Here is a 13,786-nt window from a genome sequence, read left to right as displayed (position 1 = left end):
TGACCTTGTTTTGACCCGGCATGACCCATATTCAATTTTCCCTAGACATTATCAAGATACAACTTCTGACCATGTTTGGTGAAGATTGGATAAATCTACTTGAATTAGAGAGCGGGCAACATGGTGAGGTTTTAAACACACCAAGTGACCCCGTGACCTAGTGTTTGACCCGGCATGACCCATGTTCGAACTTGACCTACACATCATCTAGTTACAACTTCTGAACAAGTGTGGTGAAGATCGGATTTTAACTACTTGAAATAGCAAACGGACACCATGCTCATTGTGTGAAACGTACTAAGTGACCATGTGACCTAGTTTTTGATCTGACATGACCCATGTTCGAACTTGGCCTTCAGATCATCTAGATAAAACTTCTGACTAAGTTTGGTGAAGATCGGATGAAAACTACCTGAATAAGAGAGAAGACAACATGCTGAATGTTTAAAAACGCACTTATTGACCCCGTGACCTAGTTTTTAATCCGGAAAGGCCCATGTTTGAACTTGGCATTAGGATCATGTAGATACAACTTCTGACCAAGTTTGGGGAAGATCGGAAAAAAACTACTTGAAATAGAGAGCGGACACTTAATACGGACCGACCGACAGACCGACAGACAGACAAGTTCACTCCTATATACCCTCCTCAACTTCTTTTGTGGGGGTATAAAAATGTTTGAACATTTTCTTTAAAAAGGGGTGTATTCAGAAATTGAACATATTGTTTAGCAGCAAAACTAAAATGAAAAAACTGACATGATAAATTTTTGTCGAGCATCAATACTGCCATACATTGTTTATATAGCAAGTGATACACAATAAATAAGATTTTTAAAGTAAGTAAACAATTGCTATGGAAACAGTAAAGTATCAATTTTATATGTATCTGTTATCAACAATGTTTGTACAGTTAATATACTATTAATCTGACCATAAGAACAGATAGATAATAATATAAACTCATTTCATACGTAGAGGTCCAAAAACATATTTTGATGTCAATACGAACTACAACAGTATACGTTATTTTTTAAACACATTCCAGTCATTTAATACCATGTAATTATCATACTGTACAGAATATTTAATAGTGTTAAGCACAAAATATTCAATGGCAAACGTCACAATATTTTAAAGTGAGATCACTATGAGTGAGTTGTTAATTAATTATAAATCTAAGTTCAGCTTATGTTGCCCATAAACTATTTTTGATTATTGATTGCTATGTCACTTTTAATGAAAGAAACACGCTATAAATAAGATATTCAGCTAAATGTCATGCAAATAACAATATCATGAACAGCTTATCATAAGTATCATGCAAAAACAACAATTTGAGAAAATGAATAATTGTTAATAGGATAACAAGCTCTCACATATTTTACCTTGGAATAGATGGTTTGGGACACACAATGTCCCTGGCAACTTCATTGATTAAGAACGGTGCAATTTTGTCGTATAGATACCACTGCCTCACAGGATCAAGAGAGGGGATAACCTTAACTGTTGGAAGGCAGCCTGTCTCAGGTCTTACCTTTAAAAGGTTAAATCTAACGTCCTCCGAGTCACAGAACTCTTGACAAATAAGAATCCCTGGCTCATCAGCAGTGCACCGAAAGTGGTAGTATTTTGTTATGTTTTTTAAAAGTTTGAAATAGCTTTCGAAGAATGTCTTCCAGTTCAAAAACACCACCGGTCTAGATGGATCATTTATGCTTTGCGGAATGTTATGCTCTGACCTAGAAGATGCTTTAACTGTGTAAGCAATATACTTAAGAAATAAAGTGGACCTAAACACAAACCTTTACAATTGTCTCTACACATTAAACATAATTATACTTTTAAATGGTTATATTTTAAAGAAAGATAATGACCGTTCTATTACCTGTCAACACTCTCCACATGCAATAGCCCAGAATGGTGTTGTTTTTTATTCTGCCCAACAGCATTGTCGAAGTGAATCTGCAAATAAACATTTCTTGTTAAAAATAAACAATATAAATTTAAATGGATATTATTGCTAAACTTATGAAAACATTTATAAATGAATGGAAACAGAATTATAATATGTCCAGCAACACAATGAAATAATAGTTTTAATTAGTTTTATATTTTAAAATTATTACAAAAACATAGATTTAAGTAACAATTATTTCAAAAGCAACGATGTATACATTTACTTTATCTTTCCAACGAAAAGAAAGACAAAACATTATTTTGTTAATCTCAGAGTATACATGTATATATAGCAATAAAATTCATCCGCATGTTTTTCTTCAGCGCCAAAGTGAGAAAAATAGTGGTGCACCAAACTTGTGACGCAATCGCCACTTTTCCACGGCATTTCTGACATGTAAATCATATAGAATCTCTGTATTCCTGTTATATTATTTTATGTACATAAAAATACGTTTTCAAACTAAAAACTGTAAAAAAAATACTGTTTTAATACACCTTGCATACAAGATTTTTACTTAGTTTTTGTGCAATACACTTTTATTGTTTAATTACAATATACACAAGGCTTGTCATCATAGTTTTTTCGAAACCTAAACGCAAAGTGTGACGGAATTTCAGACAGACAGACAGACGGACAGTGCGATCACTATATGCAAGTGTTTCTCTAATAGTAGTGCAGTGAAGCTACAATAAGTTTTTATTGCATACTGTGAAGATATTTAAAACCGATCATAACAATAACATACCTGTTCCTACAGCGCACATCCCAAACACATGGCGCTTTCTTGGTGTCGCAAAACAGATTGGTCCCACTTGCATAGCGTGATGAGGGTAGTGTTCACACTGGGCAAAATCCCATGAGTAGTGTAGTGTGGCATCTAGTGAACATGGTTCTGCACCTGTAAACAAAATGAACCAAATTGTATTAAGTGAATCAATTTTCTTAAGACATATTTCATTTTATAAACATATTTTTTATAATTGTTTTCCAACATGTACAGATAGAAGCACCATATAAATGAATGTTCAACATGTTAGCTATAGCATGTTCATGGCAAAATGCATAAAGTGCTGGCTGCGATTCATCTTCCAGGACAAAGCACAAGTAAACCTTATATGAGGTACATTATTTCTATAACATATTTTAAAATAGTTAATTTACAATTTAGAATTTAGAATGGAAAAAAAACTTGTTTATTAAAAAATTCTCATTTTTCAATGACCTTCAATGACATCTGTACTGTAGTACTGCACACAGCTTTTCTACAAAGAACCTGGGCCCGTATTCACCAACCACCTAAGGGAAAAAAATTACCTAAGGTTGTCATTTTGCCTTAGGTTTTTGCTGTTTTTCCCTTAAATTTAAGGAAATGCCTTAAGTCATATTCACAAACTTCCTAACCTTAGAAATACGCCTACTGTAAGGTTGACCGTTTTTTCCCTCAAAGTTAAGGGACGTGTACACCTCCCTTAAGTCCAAAGAAATCACCTTAAAAATGGCGCCGTAGCAGACGAATTTCCGTTGTTTTCGCCTTTTTTTGAGCAAACTCCATCCCAAAGGTATGTATTCTTTGAAATGTATCACCGTTCTAAACACAGACCGATATGTATTCCAATTACTTTCAGAGTCCGGCTTTTAAACAGTATAACGGAAGTAACATTGTTGTTAACTTACGCGAATTTTGTGATTACCATAATAATTGCATTTTTGTATCATTTAACGTCATTTTCAGTGCATGCATCATATGTTTGAAGAAATGGAAGGGATATGAGTTTAAAGTGGCAATATGAACTTGAACCTGGGATGTGTTTACATATCTGTCATTGTGGTTATACTGTATCGCATGTCAGATTGTGTTTACCTTTCCCTTTTGCAATGTACGAATGTGTGTTACTGTATCATCTCGGAATTATTAAGTAAGTACACACTTTTTTCTATTAATTTGCTTAAATGATTGACTTTCTTTTTCAGAATGGCAAGACGTTTCATTAATAGAGTTGATTTACTCGACAGTCTTCAAAACTCTGAGTTGATTGAACGCTATCGTTTGGATAGGCAAGGGATTTTATTTTTAAATGACAAACTGACTCCTTTTATTGGACCAACAAGCTTCAGGAACAATAGTTTAAATAGTATTGAAAAGATTTTGATTGCTTTAAGATATTTTGCTACATCTAGCATTCAACTTAATGATGGAGATATCCATGAGGTTTCGCAGCCTACAGTTTCAAGGGTCATATCCCAAGTTACTCAAGCTTTGACTGAGCCTGAAATTGTACGACAATTCATCAGTGTTCCAACTGCTCCCGGAGAAATCCGACAAATAAAGGAAGACTTTTTCAATATTGCAAGGTTTCCAAATGTAATTGGCGTTATCGATGGGACGCATGTCCAGATTCAAGCCCCAGTTGTTGATGAACCGGCGTATGTGAATCGGATGGGTTACCATTCCATAAACACACAGGTAATCCTTTTTTTTATATTATATTTTTAATTATTGTAAAAATTGCTATATAATATATTATATTCTTCGGGTTTGTTAATTGGTGTTCAATGTTTATTATTATTATGTATGAAGATTTAATCATTTATATAAATCAAGAAAAAACATTTTCAATGTATGCATTTAATTTCATGATTTATACTGATACCATTTGTTATTTGCATGATAAATATGGATATTTGATTTAAAATTCCTAAAACAATCAAATAATAAATTTGGGGCCAATTTAACAGTCTTCTTTCTTATATTTTTTATTATACTGAAATGCATGGATTGTGACATTTTTATACAACTTCTTATTTCTTGTTCATAAGTTTTCCAATATGGTATAGTGTTTTCACTATACTACAAATAAAACAGTGGAAACAAGATGCTTTTGTGAAACACTATGTCCCCCATATCTTTGACCTTGAGGGATGACCTTGACCTTTCACCACTCAAAATGTGCAGCTCCATGAGATACACATGCATGCCAAATATCAAGTTGCTATCTTCAATATTGCAAAAGTTATGGCCAATGTTAAAGTTTGACGCAAACAAACAAACAGACACGGCAAAAACAATATGTCCCCCAGTATAGACTATTAATACTATGAATGTATCTCTATATCATGTTTTTTTTTACAGATCATGTTTGATGCCAATTGTCTGATTAGAGACATTGTACCGCTGTGGCCTGGGGCTGTCCATGATGCCAGAATCTTAAGGCAAAGTGGCCTATTTCAAATCATGGAGCAGAATGTTGTCGATGACCAACATCAATATCTACTTGGGGATTCGGGATATCCGTGCAAGAGATGGCTCCTCACTCCATTTATGAATCCAGCTGATGAGCACCAGCTGATTTACAACCGGTTAGATAAATTGCATTTGTAAATTCTACAACATTGGTACAGATATTCCCTAATAAACACCATAACCAATATAAAAGCACCCCTCATGCTAAATAAAAATCTTTCACTGAAATGTTTGAATAATTAATGAGCTACACAGTCAAGTCTCTATGATTTGCTTATAAGGTTAATGTGAATAAGTGGGTGTTTATTTGTAAATACTGTATTTTGATATTGTGTTTAACTTCCATTAAATGTGTTTATGCCCCAAAGGTGGGCATATAGTGATTGCAATGTCCGTCTATAAGAAATTCTGTCACACTTTGCGTTTAGGTTTCAAAAAATGTGGAAAAACACTTTGGGTTTAGGTTTATAAAAATGTGGAAAAAGGGGGCATATGTCATTCTATGGTGACAAGCCTTGTTAATGTAATACATTTCATAAAAAAAACTATTAAGTTATACAATAATGATGTGCAATTCTAAGTACTTAATACATATTAATGACTGGTGCTTTTATTGCAGGTGAATTACCCACTTGATCATGAACGTGATATAATGCTTTTGCTACAAAAGAGAAAATTAATTATCTTATATTAAAGGGCACACAAACGTACGAGATCTGTGGTTGAGCGCTCCATAGGGATTTTGAAAAGGAGATGGGCGATTCTGCACAATGAAATTAGATTGCATCCATTAAAGTCATGCAAGTGAGTTCATTATAAGAACCTGTAATCATTTTACTTTGATACACAGTGAACAGTCACTACGACAAATTTAATAGTTTAACAGAATATGTTAGTCACTGAGAGATATAGTTTTGTTCTCTACATGAAGATTAAATTTTATGTTAACACAGCTTCAAAAAAAGTATTTCTGAAATAAATATGCTTGTATGACTCTACAGCTAACTTAAAATTTTAATGTAATTTCATTTTAAGTAACATTAATGATTAATATCTTGCCCCTGTCTTGAAAAAAACGACACTCTAAACAGCACCTGAATTAATGTGACTAACATGAACAAAAAATGCATATGTTTCAAGTATTATTTATGTTATAATTACATGTTACACATATTTTAGGTTTTTATGACATTTTTATGCAACTTGTCTAACTTAATTAATATTTTTATTAACAGGGTGATTTTGTCATGTGCTGTATTGCACAACATATGCAACATGCGAAATCTGCCAATGGATCCTTTGGACATAGATGCCTTACCAGATCATCCTGAAAATTACCATGGAAATGAAGATGGCCTTCGTTACAGGAATGTAGTAGCAAATACATTTTTTTAGATCATAGGTGTCGTGATCTGAGAAAACTAGGCATAATGCATGTGCGTAAAGTGTCATCCCAGATTAGCCCAGATATTGCAGTCCACACAGAATAATCAGGGACTACACTTTACGCCTAAATTGGATTTTTGCTAAGAAGAGATTTCATTTAAACGAAAAATGTAAAAGCGAGTGTGTGGACTGCACAGGCTTATCTGGGACGTCACTTGACCCACATGCATTATGCCCAGTTTTCTCAGAACGCAACTCATATTCACATTGAATAAGTCATGTTTTCAGACCTGTTAATTCAAATGACTTGCATTTTTAATTGAAACAACTATTTAAGCTTTTAGAACATTTTAAACTTACTAAAGTTACTGTATACAATTTTTCCAAAAATCACAAGAAATACACAATGAAGATGAATTTCATGTAACTCTTTAATATAACTAAACTATATCTTCATAACAAAATAATAACAAATAACATAATAATCTATTCCTCATCAAATCGCGCCAACTGGGCCTCAAACAATTGTATTTGAAGCTCCAGCTTCCTCTTCTTCAAGGCATTAAGTTCATGTAGACTGCAATGACTGCAACTAAATGGATATTAAAAACATGGTATAATTATTTAATTTTTATTTAATTTTCAAAAACAGTAAATATTTTAATGGCTTCTTTTTTGTATAATGAAAAATGGTAAATAATGATGACACTTAAGGTTCAGTCAAATGATAACACTTTAGGTTCAGTCATCCATATTATGCACATGTTTCTGTTATCTAGATGCTTGTATAGAATAATTTATTATATTTTAAAATACATAACATACATACCATGATGGTGAAGGTTTGTCTGGAGGAGAAATAGTTGCGCTTCTATAGCCATTCTCAGCCATCGATGGTGTATATCTGGAATAAGTGCATCATGTCTAAAGTCAGATGTATTTACCATTACAATTTTTGATATTCAAGATATGTTGGTATTATATTAACATGTAAATAATGCCTTCGTCTGATAGCCAGTGTTTTTTTTGCAAACGATATGCATGTGCATCTATATATATATATATATATAAAATTTCTGTTTATGAAATTGCATGTAAGTTAATTGCAATAATAATGTTTTCATAATTAATGCCTCACCTTCTTTTCGGATTAAAGGAAACTGATTTTGACATCGCAGCACTAAAATTAAATAATATTAAATATCAATTATAGACCTATTCAAAATGTAATTTCACTTTGAAACATGTACAAAAATCATTGGTGCATTATTTCATTTTGTATGGCCCCGGATCGATAGATCGGGGATACAATGTATATTGTTTTTGTCCTGTCTGTCATTCTGTCCCAAAACTTTAACCTTGGGTAAAATTTGATAACTTTTGCAATATTGAACATAGCAGCTTGATATTTATCATGCATGTGTATCTCATGGAGCTGCGCATTTTGAGTGGTGATCCTTGCAAGGACCATATTAATTTGTCAGAATCATTCAGCAATGTTCAAAGTAATATAATTCAACATAAACTTGTTTAATTATTTGAATATTGACTTTTCACCATTCAAAATGAGCAGCTCCATGAGATACACATGCATGGTAAATCATGGGGGCATTGTGTTTCTGACAAACACATATCTTGATTAATTGTGTTATAAGTTCAAGCTATCATCAATTGTGTATTTTAATGATTACCTTGAAGTACACATGGTCATGTTGATTTCAGCATCTTGCTGGTCATCATCACTGTAAGCATATTGACAATATGTTTTTTTTTTAAATCAACATCATTTGTTTCAATAATTCAAATTTGTTGTTACATTTTAATTGTTTATTTATGCAATTGTTACTTGTATATGAATTGTCAAAATATTGTGTTTAACATGCACGTTCATTACTTTACCTGTTGACATGTTTAGATAAGAGATACTCTTATTTATAAATTGAAGTGTATTGGTTGTCTTAATAGCTCCATTTATTAAGTAATTACATCATTTGTGGTTATGCATATATGTTGAAAGAGTCGCTGTCATGATTTATTTATTTTAAATAAATGAATTTAAAAACAAAACAAATAAATTGTTCAAACACAAGACAACATTACTAATTTTGTTATTAACACTTGTATTTATATTAAGCAAATATCATTTATATACTTTATTTACACAAAATTATTATAGCATTATTTTAAGGCTAACATCAAAGCAATTCAATTATGGTATGCTACATTTACAATATGTCAATACGTCACTGAAAGAACTTATTGTAAGAGTAAATGTTCTAATTTTTGTATGCATTTTAATGTTACTTTAAACAAATTACCGCATATCAGTCAATTGCAAAATAGAGGTGTCTAGGCTGCTGGGTCCAATACCCATTATGTCAACTCCCTCTTTTCCAATTACGTTCATCACAGCCTCAGTGAGGATTGTGCATTTTGAATTAAATGGAGGACTGCCTGTAATATTTTGAGTATTATAAAATAATATGCACTCAACAAAACATAATAAAAAGCAAAACATAAACAGTACTAAGTGATACTTTGACAGGTGCACCATCAGGAGAGAACGTTTAATATAGCCTGTGATCCAATAACAAAAATAAACAGCAAAATAAGTTGATTGTTATTATAATTAAAATTTAACAGTTCTAGTAAGCTTTTTTTTCAATTATGGTCACAAAGAAATGACTATATAATATTATTTATTGCCATTTTACAAAAAATATTGTTTTGACAAACTGCATTAATAAGTTTTGTTTATAGAAGTTAATATTCAAATAATTAAACAAGTTTATGTTGAATAATATTACTTTGAACATTGCTGAATGATTCTGACAAATTAACCCGTTTACGCCTAGTGGAGTCTCCCATCCTTCTAAATTGGATCAATTTATTTCCAAAATTAGGGATGTCTAGTATATTTATTTCTATATTTAAAATATTTCTTACATAAATTCATTTAAGCAAACAGCCCAGACCCTGATGAGACGCCACATCATGCGGTGTCTCATCTGGGTCTACGCTGTTTGCCAAGGCCTTTTTTCTAGACGCTAGGCATAAATGGGTTAATATGGTCCTTGCAAATTGTATAGTTTCCATGTTATGCTTGTAATGTTGTTTTATATAAATTATTTAACAAATACATCAACTTCCACAACAATAAATAAAGTTGTTCCTTTTATACTTGGTAAAAGAAAATAGCCCTAGTTAAAGTTTCATACCAGTCAATGTCAGCATACGCTGATGATCCTGGTAGATGCCTCTTTGTGTAGATGTGAGGTTCTCCCATTTTTTCTCGAGGTCACTCCCTTTTCTGTGGGGCCCTGTACTATTGGCGTTAAATGTAGTCTCCACATTTGACCACATTTCCTTTTTTACAGAGCTAGAAATTTCTGAATAAAAGACAACACAGAACTTAAAATATATAATTTGTAGTGGGCTTTCTCTGATTTCAATGTCATGTTAACCCTTTCAGTGCGGGAACCGAATTTTGAAGGCCCGTGCAACCAGTTTGGATCCAGAACGTGGCGTCTCATCAGGATCCAAACTGTTTGCTATTCTGATAGTATTCTTTGAAAAAAATCAAAGAAAATGCAAATTTTTGAAATTTTGCAGACGACAAATTTCCCAGCATGCAAAGGGTTAATGTTCACTTTATACTGTTTTTATGTTTAATTTGGGGATATATTTCATTCTTTTTTCCAGTATTATATCCACTTTGATAAGATGCTTATCCTAATCAATAATATCATCAAAAAATTATTTAAATTTAATTTAAGTATTGCCTTTAACATGGGATACATAACAACATATTGTGTCAACACAATAAAAAACAATTGCTGTTGTTGTGAAACACAATGCCACCTACTGCGCCACTTAAAGCCATAAATGTGACCTTAGACATTATGTGATTACATTGACCTTTCACTACTCAAAATGTACAGCTTCTCGAGATATACATGCATGCCAAAATATCAAGTTGCTATTGTCAATATCGCAAAAGTTATGACCAAGGTTAAAGTTGTGGGACAGAATGACAGATAGACAGGCAAACATTTTGAAAAAACAATATACCCCCGATCATTCAATCCGGGGGTATAAAAATCAAATTAGATACAGGGTAATATACTTTATTTTGTGAAACGCATTGCAAGCAAACATTCTAATTGTTAGTTATTGTGCACTCAATGATATTAAAACAATTGTATCAAATGCAATTAGACATTGATAATATTAATGAACTTTCATAAATTGAATAACAACAATGGCTTAATAGTTAATACATAAACGTCAATACAGCCATTTGTCTTCCCCAATTAGGAAAAGTACCTTACCCATTTGGAGAAATTAGTGCGAAAAATCCTGAAATTGGGAAATTTCGCTTCATGAAATCTTCCAATTGGGAATGATAGGGTTTTTTAATTGCTCAATGGTATCAAAAGCAAAGTAATAATTTTATTTGTTAACTTGCAGATAATGCTCTTTTATGGAACAAAATTGATGGCATTTGCCTTCCTTTTGGGAAATTTTCAGACAGCAATTGTAGTTTTTCTTCATTTGGGAAAGTACCTTTTACGGGTACATTATAAAGCAGGGGAATAATCGCTGCCATAAAATACTTAATTATGTTCATACTTTAAAAGGCAGTCATAAAAAATATCTGCAATTAAAGTGTTTGGATGTTAAGGAATAAACTTATCGAAAGTAATTAATATACCGGTACGATAAAAAAATATAATAACACTTACGGCTGGTAAACCTATTGTAGTGTTTTCACGGTTAGCTCTTTGGGGTTCTTTCACAACCACTACAGCAATTACTAGCAACGACAAGATACTAAACTACTCACATGGGCATCAACTGGAATGCTCGTCAGGATGGCACCAATCGTCCTCGTCGTCTTCGAGGGAACTCGTCGGCTATACTCGTCGGCTATACTCGTCGACTCGGCGGGTGGACACTCGTCGGCTACGGCTCGTCCACGTCACAAATAGCACTATACATATACTTCTGGGAATACACCTCCAGGCAAATACGTACTTAAACACACAGTCACCGGCTTACATACACATATACTTCTGGGAATACACCTCCAGGGAAATGCGTGTTATTGACACAATCACAGGCAACTCACAGACTCACATACACAGTCACAGACTCACTTATATCTTCTGGGAATGGCCTTCCAGGGAAATACGTGTTGAACACACATAAAATACAACATAATACAATATGATACAATATAACCTATACTCAGGCTCACAATTACTCACTCAGGCTCACAATTACTCCAAGCAATACTCAGCTTGGGAAAATACGTCTACTCGCATCAGTCACCCGTGCATAAGAGACCGTACAAACTCGTGCTGCCCAGCATGCACTATTCCGATTTGTCGCTGGTTCCCAATCACGAGGTATGTGCGCATTTTGTAGACCGGGCACCGGCACAACACTCCTCCCACTTTTCTCCTTTTGGGACGACGCCACACAGCGAAGGAATCATACCGGCGCAACCGATGAAGTAATAGTGCCCCTTGCGTAAGCACCTTGACCCAACTCCCCTAAGTCAGGCATAGCTTTCGCCCGACCTCTCTTTTGGCGCAACGCCTGCCATAAACCACAACTAAAGTTAATGCATCTCCATTAAATGACCATTTGTGTTTAGCACCTTCGCACAAATATGAACGCATATGAGCCTTAATCTTTGTTAATAAAGTGTTAAAAATAAAAGTTCATAATAAGGCCCGGTAACTCTTGCTCCTTTTCTTGTCTGCACAATAATTGGACAAGTGTACCCACCTTCCAACCTATTTTCACAAATTTTAAGAAATAAAATAACTGCATACAAATACATCTCCTCGCAGCCCAAATGAGAAGGCCTACGCCCTCTGCATGTGACTGCATAATATACAATAAAAATCCGCTTGGTTATATTAAAATAAAAATCACAAGAAACGTAACCTTCTAAGGCACTACAAATGCGTTTAAATAATATCTCAGTGACAAAAAGGTTAAAAATATAAGAATAAAAAATCTTATTTTTGTCCAAATAATACATATAATTGCTTTTAATTTTATACATATTGCATTTGATATTAATATATGCAAGAAACAGCAAACAAGATAATGTTAAGCTACATAGGGCTTCGTACACTGCAACAGTGCTTTAATAAAAGTGTTTTAAATATTCATAGACTATTAGTGTATTAAAAATATAATTTCTCAAATAAAATAAAATAATTTTCCTACCTACCTACCCACCTGTAAAATTTAGGGTCGGTAAAGGGCAAACAAACAATATTTTAATTGTGGCCTAATCATTGACATTATATGGAGGAAAAGACAATTAAAATAAAACTATTGTACCCACTACATTCCTCCCACTTTTGTCCTCTTGGACCGCCGCCCTACGGTCGCACCCAAGGCAGAAGAGATAGAGACTCAAATGGGACCATGATCCCCCTCCCGCAGGCACGGGAGTGCCTTTGCCAAGCGGGGTACATACAGACCGCTGCATTCTAGCGGTTAGTGACCAATATGTTTCTTGCATAAGAAAATTTCCATCACATTAGTAAATAAAAAAAACATTATTGTCGGCTATCGTCCGACAATTGCTTAATCAAGAAAAAACATTCTTGTTGGCTTTCGTCCAACAAGTACAGTCACTTATGTATTAGAATGTGGTGATCACACTGAGAAATAATGTACTTTACAAAAATAAAAACAAAATAAAAGTGTGCATGCACCGGGAAACATCTCCGGTCATTCAAAAAATCAAAGTGACGCTAGAGACAGTTGCCGTCAAGCACGGTCACACACAAATTTAAAAAGACCTGCAAATATTGTTTAAAAGAACAACTCCGGGAAATACCACTTCCGGCCAACAGTATTGAGTGTGACAGTGGTCGTCAAGCACTGTCACCTATAAAAAACAAACTCATGCGACAAAATTCTACGACATTGCTCGGCATATGGTTGGTAGAAAAGAATTTATAGAAAATTACGGAAATAAATGACATGATACAGCAATGACGAAGTGATTGAAGTTAGATCGACTCACAAATCTTAACATGGAAGGATAAAAGGTGACGGAGGTGCCAAGACTGGGATATTGCATGGGAAACCGGGTTCCTATTCACCATCTGCGTAGTTACCACATCCGATGGTGCGGTGTGACAGCGGTCGTCCGACAATGTCCGA

The 13,786-nt window shown here is 33.8% G+C and overlaps 2 protein-coding genes across 4 annotated transcripts; one reads left to right on the top strand and one right to left on the bottom strand.

Annotated features, from left to right (window-relative positions):
- Window positions 1-3,420: 3,420 nt before the first annotated feature.
- LOC127856255 (putative nuclease HARBI1) lies at window positions 3,421-6,914 on the top strand. Of its 3 annotated transcripts, none has more exons than XM_052392356.1 (5): window positions 3,421-3,521; window positions 3,934-4,426; window positions 5,093-5,319; window positions 5,900-6,007; window positions 6,439-6,914. In XM_052392356.1, exons 2-5 carry the CDS (start codon window positions 3,935-3,937, stop codon window positions 6,596-6,598), a joined length of 987 nt encoding a protein of 328 aa, XP_052248316.1. In that variant the 5' UTR covers window positions 3,421-3,521; window position 3,934; the 3' UTR covers window positions 6,599-6,914. The 3 variants fall into 3 exon arrangements, with proteins under 3 accessions (XP_052248316.1, XP_052248319.1, XP_052248318.1); XM_052392359.1 differs by having other exon boundaries at window positions 3,433-3,878; window positions 4,315-4,426; XM_052392358.1 differs by lacking the exon at window positions 3,421-3,521 and having other exon boundaries at window positions 3,933-4,426.
- Window positions 6,915-7,006: 92 nt separating this feature from the next.
- Window positions 7,007-10,924, bottom strand: LOC127854489 (uncharacterized). Its single transcript, XM_052389553.1, has 7 exons — window positions 10,921-10,924; window positions 9,808-9,978; window positions 8,908-9,043; window positions 8,281-8,331; window positions 7,728-7,769; window positions 7,419-7,493; window positions 7,007-7,181 (listed from the first exon to the last, which is right to left on the bottom strand). The coding sequence occupies exons 1-7, from the start codon at window positions 10,922-10,924 to the stop codon at window positions 7,076-7,078; spliced, it is 585 nt and encodes a 194-aa protein (XP_052245513.1). The 3' UTR covers window positions 7,007-7,075.
- Between the last annotated feature and the right edge of the window lie 2,862 nt (window positions 10,925-13,786).

The sequence above is a fragment of the Dreissena polymorpha genome, chromosome 13, assembly GCF_020536995.1.
Source record: "Dreissena polymorpha isolate Duluth1 chromosome 13, UMN_Dpol_1.0, whole genome shotgun sequence".
In the NCBI taxonomy this organism is placed as follows: domain Eukaryota; kingdom Metazoa; phylum Mollusca; class Bivalvia; order Myida; family Dreissenidae; genus Dreissena; species Dreissena polymorpha.
Note: the sequence above shows the minus strand (reverse complement) of the source record. Positions and strands in the feature narration are given on the sequence as shown.

Bases quoted from the DNA above. Each gene is read 5' to 3' on its own strand.
- LOC127856255 (XM_052392356.1), top strand. From the start codon at position 3,935: ATGGCAAGACGTTTCATTAATAGAGTTGATTTACTCGACAGTCTTCAA. The intron at 4,427-5,092 runs GTAATCCTTTTT...TTTTTTTTACAG, and splicing joins ACCATTCCATAAACACACAG to ATCATGTTTGATGCCAATTG. The intron at 6,008-6,438 runs GTGAGTTCATTA...TTTTATTAACAG, and splicing joins CATCCATTAAAGTCATGCAA to GGTGATTTTGTCATGTGCTG.
- LOC127854489 (XM_052389553.1), bottom strand. The intron at 9,044-9,807 runs GTATGAAACTTT...AAAATATTACAG, and splicing joins GCGTATGCTGACATTGACTG to GCAGTCCTCCATTTAATTCA. The intron at 8,332-8,907 runs GTAATTTGTTTA...ATATGCTTACAG, and splicing joins TTGCAATTGACTGATATGCG to TGATGATGACCAGCAAGATG.